The 12,089-nt window shown below is 35.6% G+C and overlaps 1 protein-coding gene across 2 annotated transcripts in view; it reads right to left on the reverse strand.

Annotated features, from left to right (window-relative positions):
* LOC150104694 (N-acetylated-alpha-linked acidic dipeptidase 2-like) overlaps positions 1–12,089 on the reverse strand; it is a 346,412-nt gene that overhangs the window by 183,156 nt on the left and 151,167 nt on the right. For both annotated transcript variants that reach the window (XM_090395882.1, XM_090395881.1), the window contains exon 11: positions 732–795. In XM_090395882.1, coding sequence (XP_090252008.1) covers positions 732–795 — 64 coding nt within the window. The remainder of the gene's footprint in view (positions 1–731; positions 796–12,089) is intronic.

The raw sequence follows: 12,089 nt of genomic DNA on the forward strand, positions 1-12,089 counted from the left end.
GTTCAAACTTTACTTTCATGTATCATAATAAGAAAAAAAAAAGTTCACATGCAATTTAATGATTAAGTTTCAACTAATATAATAAACAAGTTTATATTCAGGTCAACAGTTCTAGATACTATTTTAATTTAAGTGATATAAATTGCATGCAATATTATTCTTTTAAATAATTCCATTAAGCATTTAGAAAGTATGTGTATCAACAACATGTATGTGTTCATCATCCGTGTTGTTTAATTTTAACGGTATATATCAAGTCCCTTTGTTACACATGTTGTTGTAGTCTCACATACTGTGACAAACTGTGTTTTTGTGCACTGAAGAAGTTATAACACTAGCAAAATATTAGCAATGAGTCAATAAATAGTTATTTACTTATAATTCTATGTTCTGATATATACCATCAAAAATGGAGGTCTGGATAATAATAATAAAAATTAAACAGCAATCCCATTAAGCAGTTAAAAGTTAATGACAATGATTAATATCTTGAAAGGAACCATGAAAAGTTCCATTAATATAACACAATAATAATAATAATTTGTTCATACATTTTGTAAGAACAAAACATTCCAGCTGAACCAAGTAAACTATGTAAATGAATTTGAACTGACTAAAGTCACATCTAAACAGAATGCCGTTCCATACAATACTGGAAATCAAAAGAATAAAAGTGATAATGTTTCTTTTAAGTGTTTTAACAATGTTGAAAGATATCTTGAAATCCTTACCTGAAGCACAAGAATCAACATTAACATAAGCAACAGCTCTTTCCATAAGAACATGGACATGTTCCTGTAATGAAAAATTTAAATACATGAGACTCATCACTGTCTGCTTATGTACTTATACTTAACTAAAACAGCTTGCTCAAACAGCTCAAAAAATGTATCAATACTAATGATGAATGCTGTAATTACAGAAATATGAGTTAATGATAACAAAAGAATTATGTTTACAAGAGTAGAGAATCGGATTACAAATACAGCTACTACTGCTTGGAATTACAACTGAAGCAACTATGGCTATGTGTGCAAGTATACTACATCTGTTAATTGAATGTTTTTTTTTCTGGCCTGTTTGTCTGTGGGATGAAAAATTTGAGTTTCTGCAAGGAAAAATCATGCAAACCCTATGAGTGTATAGTCTGGTTAACTTATCTGCAGATGAAAAGTAATCATAAATGTTTTTCATGTTCTAAATAGGATTTGAACCTAGGTTTTACCATCTAAAGGGTATCACTGATATTGACTTAATTATAGAGATTACAGTGAGAGGTGGAGGTAGTCAGGCAAAATATTTAGTTCACCTGGAAATATGGAGCTCTTTAATGAGGATATGTTTAAGTAAATTTACCTGAAAAGCATAAGATAGGTAATCATTATTTATAGCAGAAAACTGGAAAAAAGAATAAGCCAACTGATAGAAAGTGGATGTTTGAAGTTTCTAGGAGACAATTATCCTAGACAGAATGCAATGAAAGAAACCAGTGATTAAGAATTCTGGACATGATAACAGCATCAAAGAATGAAGTTTTAGGAAAAGATGAGCAGACATGTGGTCTGCTCATGTGGTCTTAGGTGCAAAAAGAATGTGGAATTACAGCATGAAAGATTATGAGTCATAGAAAATGACTTTAGGGAATAACATGGCCAACTATGTTATCCAAAAGAGCTGGAAGACAGAAATTAAGTTTGGGAACTAAGTTAAGAAAACTTATGAGTCAATAGTCAAATATTTTATTCCTAAAGTCAGAAGGATAAACAGAGTGAAGAAAAACTGATCAAGAAATTAAAGAAGAGTTACAGAAGAAAAAGTGGTTTAGGAGGAAAAGTATAAAAGGGAAAACAATAAGTGACTGTGTGAAGAATATAAAATACAGGCTAAGGAAGTGAAAGGTCTAATATAAAAAAAAGAAATTATAATTATATATTTATATATATATATATATATATTATATAATTATATCCGCTCTCTAGCCAAAAGGCTGTGGGTTTGAATCCCACCATGGGCATGGATGTTTGTGATTCTGGAAATAGAAGTGGTGGTCGGTAGTAGATGCCGTTGGTGGAGACAGAGTTGTAGAGCAGGTGCTCTCCCTCGATGAGTCTATGGACTCCCTGGAGGTGTCAAATAATAATAATATTATTATTATTATTATTGGTCTGAGTTACACAAAAAAAAAATCTTGCAAAATTCGAGTATTTTCATTTGGCTACACGGTCATCAGGTGTTGCACTAGCTTGTAAATGTGATATACAACATCCTTTTTTATGCCAGCCAGGTTGGTCGAGTGGTCTGCGTATCTGCCCTCCAGCCAAAAGGCTTCAGGTTCGATTCCTGCCGTGGGCATGGATGTTTGTGATTGTCTGTGAAAATACTAGTGATGATTATGGGTGGTAGATGGCGCTAGCAGATGATGATGATGGTAGTTAGTGAATTGAGCAGCGGAGACAGAAGTGTAGAGTCCCCTCCCTCGATGAGTCACTGTGTAAAAATTCGATGCAACAAGAATAAATTTTGTATAACGAATGCATCGAGTTTTTACAGTTGGGCAGAACCAAGAACACCTGTAAATAGTCTTTCCTTTTAACATTTTTGTAGTGTGTATAACATATGCACAGCTCAATGGGAATTAGCTATCTCTTTGAATAAAAGATGCAAACCTTTCAAGGCTAAGGGAGGGAAATGCTCTACAGTTGGAATGCCGTTTGAAAGTTTGTTTACGCGTTCAACCCTAAGTGACCTCAAGGTCAATGCAAAAAGGGGACAGCAAAATTCAAACAGATGTTCTGCTGACTGACTTAATGAGATTAGAACACGAAGATGGAGAAGAAATGGCTTGTCGAAGGTTCCAGAAACGAGGAATCATATGACAATGTAGGGTGTTTGCATAAGTGCACGGGGTTTAGAAAATTGAACCCAGGGTCTCGAAACTGATGAAATATAAGATGTCCCTTCCAGAGACAAGGGAGTTTTTTTGGCACAGAGAAGAAACGAGCATACGAGGAGACGAAGTGGCAGAAAGGCCTGAGGGTGATGTACTGATGTGTCAAGGAGGGAAGCCATGCCGCAAGCTGTCGCTCAGTCCAGAAGCATAGATGACCAGGGGACGAATCAGCTGAGGTGCAGCCTAACTTGTCTACGAGCCATTCCGCTTATCTAAGTCCATGAAGGCCCTGACAATTCGCAGCCTTTCGCCGGTGTATTAACACGCCGAAGAATCGTAACCCACATCCCGCAAGCCAACTTGACGAACGGCTGGTATCCCAAGGATCTGAAGGAGAAGAGATCGAAAACTCGAGACGAAGAAAAAGGAAACATAGGAAGTCGCAGCCAACAGGATCTGAGATTGCAACCCATCAGAAAACAGCCCAAGTGAGTTAGAATATTGTTTTATGTAGACTCTATGACGGACTCTATGAAGGATAGGTTGTAGAATTTGAAGATTGCATGTAAGAATGCAATCTTCAAAGAAAGAAAGAGTATAGCTAATTTCCTAGGAACTAATTATTGGGTTATGAATTTTTAATTAACGCCTGTATGTAATCTTGTATGAAATTTTAAGTTTATGATATGTTATATTAATGTAATAAGTCTTTGATGCCATTTATTCAAGTAACAGGATGATTGTTAATGATACTTCTTTAAGTGAGATAGATAAACATGATGTATACTTTATATAAAATGAAGAGAGATATATGCAGATATTAAGAAGTTTGTTAAGTGATAATTCCTTAAACCAGATAGATAACATGTGTGTTTTGTATTAATTGAAGAGAGAGATATATGCAGATATTAAGAAGTTTGTTGAATGATAATTCTTTAAGTGAGATAGATAAACATGATGTATGGTTTGTATAAAATGAAGAGAGATATATTATTAAAAAACCTGCCTCTCACTCCCCTACTCACACTCTCTTTATACAGTTTCCAGGGATGACCTCTGGTTCTCCCCTGATCTCCCACTATTCTCTGTAGAACTTCTCCACCATTGATCCTATCACAACGAAGTGGCACAATCTTGCTCCTTCCACTCTTTAGGAACTTGACCAAGTGCAAGACTCGTATTAAAAAAATATGTCAAGGCAGGTGTCAACTCTCTGGCACATTCCTTCAGAATACACGGTGATATATTATCAAGTCCCACAGCCTTGTTTACACCTAGTTTACTCAACTCCCCAAACACCTCTTGCTCACTTACAGTCAGTCTCACCTCCCCATCATCAACTGCTCTCAATCTCTCCATGAAGTCACATTCACAAGATTGAAAGATCTTTATGAACTGCTCATTAAGTATCTCCACCACACATTCTGCAACAGCTGTCTTTATACCATTTCCTCCAATCAATGTCATCTTTCCATAATCATTCTTTCTTTTGCTGGCTACATATCGAAAGAACTCCCTAAGATTCTTTTTTGGCTTCATTAGCTAACTGCTGTTCATACCTCTCTTTAGCTACTCTCACCAACCAAGTCACCCTCCTTGCCTGGTCTTTGTAGACCTCGTGAAATTGGTTACTTCCACTTCTCTTATGCTGCCTCCACAATGCCCTTTTTCTCTATATCGTATGCTTAATCTCTTTATTCATCCATCTCACACCTACCTTATTTAACCTTCTCACCCTTGGAATACATTCAGACATTGTATCTACTAAATAGTTTTTGAAAATCCCCCAAGCTGCATTGATCTCTTTTCCAGCTAACTCCACATTCCATGCTACACCCACAAGCTGTCTCCTGAGCTCTTTATAATCCCACCCCCCTCTTGTAGTTCCACATATACCCTTTTTTCACAAGGGTCCTTGCACTACTGGCAACCACCCAGGTAATCACTTCATGGTCACTTTCACCAATTGGTGGATGATTTGACACCTCATTTATAATTACATCCTCTGATGAGATGACCAAATCCAAGACCCTTAATCCTCGTGTGCCCTCTGTTACATACTGTCTGAGGTAGTTATCCCTCAAAAATTCATTTTCTTTACTTCCAGTTGCTATCTCTTCATTCCAGTCTATATTGCCATAATTAAAATCACCTATAATGATCACCCTTTTCTTATTTGCTTGGCGCTTATTTGACTATACATTTCACTATCACCACCATCCAATTACCAGGTCTATAACAACATCCCACCAAGTATTTGATTCTATTCACCTCTATTTCACACCATACTGCCTCAAAACCACTGGCCCTATTTCCCTCTTGCATCTCTACCTTGTATGGACATAACTCTTTCTCTATCATCAATAGCACTCCTCCTCCCTTTTTACCCCTTCTATCCTCATGAAACATATCATACCCTTCCATCTCTATTCCTGTCAGGATGTCGTCCTCTTCCAACCATGTCTCACTTATTCCGACAATCTTTGGGTGCACAGACGCAATTAATGCAACCATTTCATCTGCCTTGTTTCTTATACTTCTAGCATTGGTATACAAACACGACAGCTCATTTTTGGATCTACAGCTAGTTCCACTGATACCACTCACTCGATGTGATCTCTCCATGCTGGACTGGGGCCATTTCCCTTTCTGCTTCTTCATTTTAGAACACTTTTCAATTTCATCTGTTTCCTCTTGATTCCTGTCATCCCATTTCTTTCCTGCCTACATATGCTCTTAATATATGCAGATATTAAGAATTTTGTTAAGTGATAATTCCTTAAGCCAGATAGATAACATGATGTGTGTTTTCTATTAATTGAAGAGAGATATATGCAGGTATTAAGAAGTTTATAAAAAATGATAATTCTATGAGCTAGATAGATAACATGATGTGTGCCGTGTATTAAGTTGAAGTAGAGATATATGCAAGTTTGTCTTTAGAGTTTCCCTTTTTTTTAGAACTGCAGAGGATCACCCTCTGTTTTATAGTGTATAATATATGCCTCTTTGTTGACCATTAAATCCTATGTTGCATTTTAATGAAGTTTTTGCCTGATCTTATTTTAGTTGTAATGCATTGATCTAAAATATAAAAAACGAACCTAAGCGGGGAAACTGATATAAATAGTAAGTGAGAAAAGGACCAGGACTGCAAAGCAAACGATTAACTTGGGGACGATTAAGAGAATTTTGTTGTGGAAGATTTGATAACCTACTGGAAGTACTATACTTCTTGCACCATATTGAGGCAGGGATGGTGCAGTCATAAAAGATAAATAAATTTTTCCATTGCTCTCAGGTAGAAGAAGTATAGAATACAGAAGGTAGGATAATAGAATATGAAAAGAGGAACGTGTAAGATTAAGTGACGATATTATTAGTGGATTACAAAAGCCACAGAAAAATTAAAGGATAAGGATATATAAGAAAACGCAAAATTTTACAATGGCACAGTAATGACAGGATTAGATAGATAGAGACACAACCACCATAAAATATTACAACTCGACTCTCTGGAGGTGTTATGTAATAATAATAATAATAAATGAGAATAAGGAAGCAGACAAAAGTAAATTCAAAGATTAAACAAACAAAAAACAAGAAAAGTTATTTTTTGCTGATTTTCAGAGCATTTAAAGTAAATCCAAAGAATTTCTATTATGCGGCAAATAGGATGAGAGGAAGTGAAAGTGAATGAACTGGAGGTGTTCAGATTATTAAGAAATCTAGAGGTCAATTAGGTTGTGGGACTAAATGGGATTTTTCCTTCATTTTGAGATGTTTGGCTATGAAATGTCTTTAACTGGTTAAGGACACTGTCAATTCCATTAATTTAATTTAATTAGTATCTTGAAATTAAATTAATAAATGAGAATTTAAATTAAATTCTCATTACATTGAGTTAATTTAATGAGAAACTTTCACTTAAAGGAGTGCTAGTAGAGTAGTAGGTAGCTAAAAAATGCCTCTGCATAATGGATGCAAAAGATAATACACTGTGCACTTGTCCAATGTGCCTAAACATTTTCCCTTGATCACTCTCTATGTTCCATGTCTATATAACAACATCCCACTAACCTTTCCTTCTTACCTCAAATCCACACATTTGCCTTTTATGTCAATAATAGTGTCCCTGGATTGCAGAGACAGAGAGAGAGATATTCACCTATTTGCAGATGATATAAAGCTTAGGTGGGTTATTAGTAATAGTGCCACTCTTATACTCTTCAGAAGAATATGAATAAACTGGAAAGGTGCTCAAATAAATGGAGGTGCCTGTTCTCAATGCTACTAAATTTAAGTTTTTGAAATTTGCATACAGATTATTATTATTATTATTACCACAAGACCAGATGGAGTCAAAGACTCATCTAGGAGGGGTCCTTTTATCATACACACAGCTCATCATACCATGACTTAAACACACTCAAATTCTTTGCAGACAACGTACTTGAGGCAAGGCATTCCAATCATTCACAACTCTGCATGCAAAAAACCTGCTTCTCACTCCCCCTGCTCACTCCCTCCTCATATGACTTCCAGGGATAACCTCTGGTTCTCCCCGATCTCCCATCGTTTTCTGTAAAACCTCTCCAACACTGATCCTATAACAACCCCTTACTAACTTGTAGGTCTCTATCATATCACCCCTCTTCCTCCTAGCCACTAGGAGGAAGAGGGGTGATAAGAGGAAGAAAATTGCATCTTCTCAACCTTTCCTCACATTTGACATTCCAGAGATCAGAAACTACCTTAGTCAGTCACTTCTGGACCCTTTCCAACATCTCTTCATTCTTTTGAAAAACCAGGTGACCAAATATGTGCACAGTAGTCCATGTGTGGCCTAATCAAAGCCTTATACGATGGAACAAGAATCTCCTTACTTCTAAACATCAGTGTCCTCCACATCATTCCCAGAATTCTTTGTGTTGTCTGCAAAATATTGGCAATGCCCCCTAAATTTCAGATATATATCCACTATCACCCAAAGAGCTCTTATTCCTTCCACCTCCAACAATATATCCCTAAGCATAAATTCTACATTTCATTTCATCTTTGTTTTCCAAATATTAAAACCTTACATTTTGCAACATTGAACTCGCATTCCCATGCCCATTCATTCAATTTATTCATCTGCAAACAACTGAATATCTCCATCCAAATCTTTGCCAATATCATTAACATGCAAGTTAAACAGTAATGGCCCTAAAACAGACCCCTGAGGTCCACGACTAGTGACTTTCCTCTTCTGGGATATTGCTTCCCCATACACAACTTGCTGATACCTGTCAGAGAGCTAGTCTCTGATCCAATGCACTAATCTAATAACCAACCTCATCCACTCTAGTTTGATTATCAACTTATCATGCAGTAATCCATCAAAAGTCTTTTTGCAAAATCTAAGTATATTACTGTGTATCCTTTGCCTCTGTCCAAGGAAGCCGTCAACTTATTGTAATAAGTAAGTAGATTACTAAAACATGACCGCCCTTTAGCAAATCCATGCTGTCCATCAAAGATAATACCATTGTTGTCAACCCAATTCTGGATCCCAGTTCTCACAAGTTTCTACAACAACTTAACTACAACACCTGACACACAGAGAAGCTTATAATTTGATGCTTCTTGAGTTCTATCACCTCCCTTATGAAGCGGCACAATCATGTCCTCCTTCCACTCCTTAGGAACTTGACCCAGCGAAGACTCATATGAAACAAATATGTCAAGGCAGATGTCAGATGGAAGGGCTGCGTGCTCTACAGGTAAAACTGTACTGGAGGAAGTAAAGGATCTTATTTGTGATAGTACTTCTTTCTTTCATGGTTACACAGAGATCAGCATTCATTCTGTAGAATTATGAACACATACTACAGAGTTGGAATACTTTAATCAGAATAAAATAATACTCATTTCAACCTTTATATCAAGATCATCATTAACACACACACACACACACACACACACACACACACAAAGCTGCATTTAAGATACGCTCACTACAGTCAGCAACAGCATAACAGCTTTGGTCAACTGTTGACCCTAGTCTGACTTCTTCTTCTTGAGCTTCACAAACCCTTAAGGTTCTTAATCTGCACCACAGATCTCCATTTTTTCTATCTTTAGCCAACTACTTCGTTTTGTAGCTCCAGCTCTTTCATGTCCATTTCAATGTTATCCATCCATCTTCTGTGGGGGTATTCCTCTAGGACGTCTTCCATTTGGGTGATGTAAAAAGGTTCTCCTCACTAGTCTGTTATCCTCCATTCTTTCCGGGTGACCTAACTATCTCATGCAACTAGCTCTGATTTCATTTATTATTAGTGGCTTCTTATAAAGTTCATAGAGTTCTTTGTTCGTTCGCCTTCTCCATTCATCTGTCACAGGATCTTTCACCAGATGAAATATTTTTCTTAAGATTTTGTTTTCGAAGCGTTGTAATTGATCTTCATCAGCTTTTGTTATATTCCATGTCTCTGCACCATATAATACGACTAGTGTAATTAGCATTCTGTAGGTATTTATTTTAGATTCATATGACAGATTTTTAAATGAGAGGAGGTGCTGAAGTGAGAAATATGATTTATTACCTGCTTGGATTCTCATCTTTATTTCTGTTTGGATCTTATTATATTTAGAGAGCCTAGATATTTAAATTGTATTGAGTTTTTCAATATCATGGCAGCAAACTGAATACTTGATGGCTTATTGAGATCATTATGTCTAGATACTTTTAAATATTCTGTTTTATTTTGGTTAATATTAAGACCTATTTTTTTGGAAGAGGTTTTAAGGTTTATAAAAGTTTCAGTTATATCAGCTGCACTTTCTGCTATAATATCAATATCATCTGCATACCCTAGGAATGATGCAGAGCATGACACAGTACTTTTCATTGTTTCTCAAATTACTTTTTCTAAGGCTATGTTGAATAGTATAGGTGATATTGCATCTCCTTGTTTTAAACCTGTGGAGACATTGAATAGCTCTGACAATATGTTGTTAGTGAGGACTCTACATTGATTTTCCTGTACACACATTTTGATCAATCTGATTAGTTATTCAGGTATTCCAAATTCCTTTACAATATTCCATAGACTTTCTCGATGTATACTATCATATGCTTTTTGGAAGTCAATGAAGAGATTATGACTTTCTTTATTGTATTCCCAATTTTTCTCTAGAATTTGTCTCAAGGTAAAAAGGTGATCAATGGTTGATCGATTTCTTCTGAATCCTGCCTGATATTCTAACAAGAATCTCCTCTGTATATGGTATAATTCTTTTTAGGATAATATCAGACAGGATTTTGTAACTAGCATTTAAAAGTGAGATGCCTCTATAGTTTTCACATTTCCTTTTATTGCCTTTTTTGTGGATGGGAATTATTATTGATTCTTTCCAGTCTTCTGGCAGTTTTTCATTCTTCCATATGAATTTAATTAGTGTGAACAGTTTGTTAGTTAATTCTTTTCCTCCATATTTAATTTTTTCAGCTGTGACTTTATGAAATTCTGCAGCTTTATTATTTTTAAGAGTTTTAATGCTTGTTTCTACTTCACTAAATGATGGCTCTTTGACTTCTGGTTCACAAGTAGAGTAAATTCTGGCTAGGAATGTTGCTTTGGGATTTTGGCAGTTTAGCAGTTGCTTAAAATATTCCCTTTATGAAATTCTGCAGCTTTATTATTTTTAAGAGTTTTAATGCTTGTTTCTACTTCACTAAATGATGGCTCTTTGACTTCTGGTTCACAAGTAGAGTAAATTCTGGCTAGGAATGTTGCTTTGGGATTTTGGCAGTTTAGCAGTTGCTTAAAATATTCCCTCCACCTTTCAGCCATCTATTTGTCATTTGCAATAATCTCTCCTTTATTATCATTAATTATTGCAGTTCTTGACTGATAGCCTGTCATTAGTTTATTTATACCTTGAAAAAAATTCCTTGCATTTTCATATCTATTCTCTTTATCAGTTCAATCATTCTTTTAGATATCTTTTTTCTTGCTTAATAATTTTGTTTGATTCTCTGCTAGCAGATCTATAGTATTGATAGTTATTGTTGTCCTTTTTTAAATAATGAAACCTGTGGTGAGATCATAATTAAAAGAAACACACGTATTAACCACAGCAAAAATTATTCAATTGTAAATATTTCATCCTAAGTACCTTAGGACATCATCAGTACAGTAGTTTAAACGATAATAGGAATAACATACAGTTAGGGCGCATGATTACAATAGAAATCTCATTAAACGTGCGTAACATGTTACAGAAGCAAAAAAATAATAATAATTATTTAGCACAATTTTGTATGACAATTTCCCATACTTTAGGAATAGTAAAAAACATCGTTGCAGTTTAAATTTGGTCTGTGTAGTAGGGCTACAGAACTTTCTTTGCATAAACGTTCATGTTTATATAAAGATCTATGTAAAAGTTTAGACTTTTCCCAATGGATCCTATGGCTTGGATTTTCAATTCCGTGTTGAGAGAGGCCAGATTTATGCGGTTTAAAAAGACAAATGTGGTCTTGATGTTCCGAGATGCGTTTCTGAACAGACCTACCTGTCTGTCCAAAGTAAGACAATTTGCATGAGCATGGAATCTCATAAACGCCAGGCAACATCAAAGGTGAGAGTTTGTCCTTAGGAGAAGGCAACAAGTTGTAAATTTGGTCGATAAGTTTGTAAGTAGTGGCAAAATTGTATCCAAACCAAAAATTTGGTAAAGATATGTCGACAACGTATTTGCAGTCTGAGATCATCCTGAACATGAATTACAACTGTAGTTCATGTTCGGGATGATTTACAAAGATAAAATTAACCTTCTTCATCATCGCATCAACTTTACGTTAGAAAAAGAATCTCCACAGGGTATCTCCTTTTTGGATTTACACATCCAAAGAAAAGAAGACTGTTCCATCGCCACGTCTGTCTTTCGCAAGCCTACATTCTCAGGTCGCTACATTCACAATTCTTCCGCTCATCATCCATCTCAGAAATCTGGCATTATTAAATCACTAGTTTCCAGAGCACACACAACTTCTGCTCCTCTGAAGAATCTTTAAACCAAGAATTAGAAGTAATCAAAAATACAACCATCCTAAATGGATATAATCCTAAAACAACTCAAAAAATCAGTCATTTTTTCCACACATCAAACCAGACAGGAAGAAGTCCATAGGATTCCAATACCTTAC

This window comes from Typopeltis vanoorti, chromosome 7, assembly GCF_054136105.1.
Source record: "Typopeltis vanoorti isolate ZY-2024b chromosome 7, IOZ_Tvanoo_1.0, whole genome shotgun sequence".
NCBI lineage: Eukaryota > Metazoa > Arthropoda > Arachnida > Uropygi > Thelyphonidae > Typopeltis > Typopeltis vanoorti.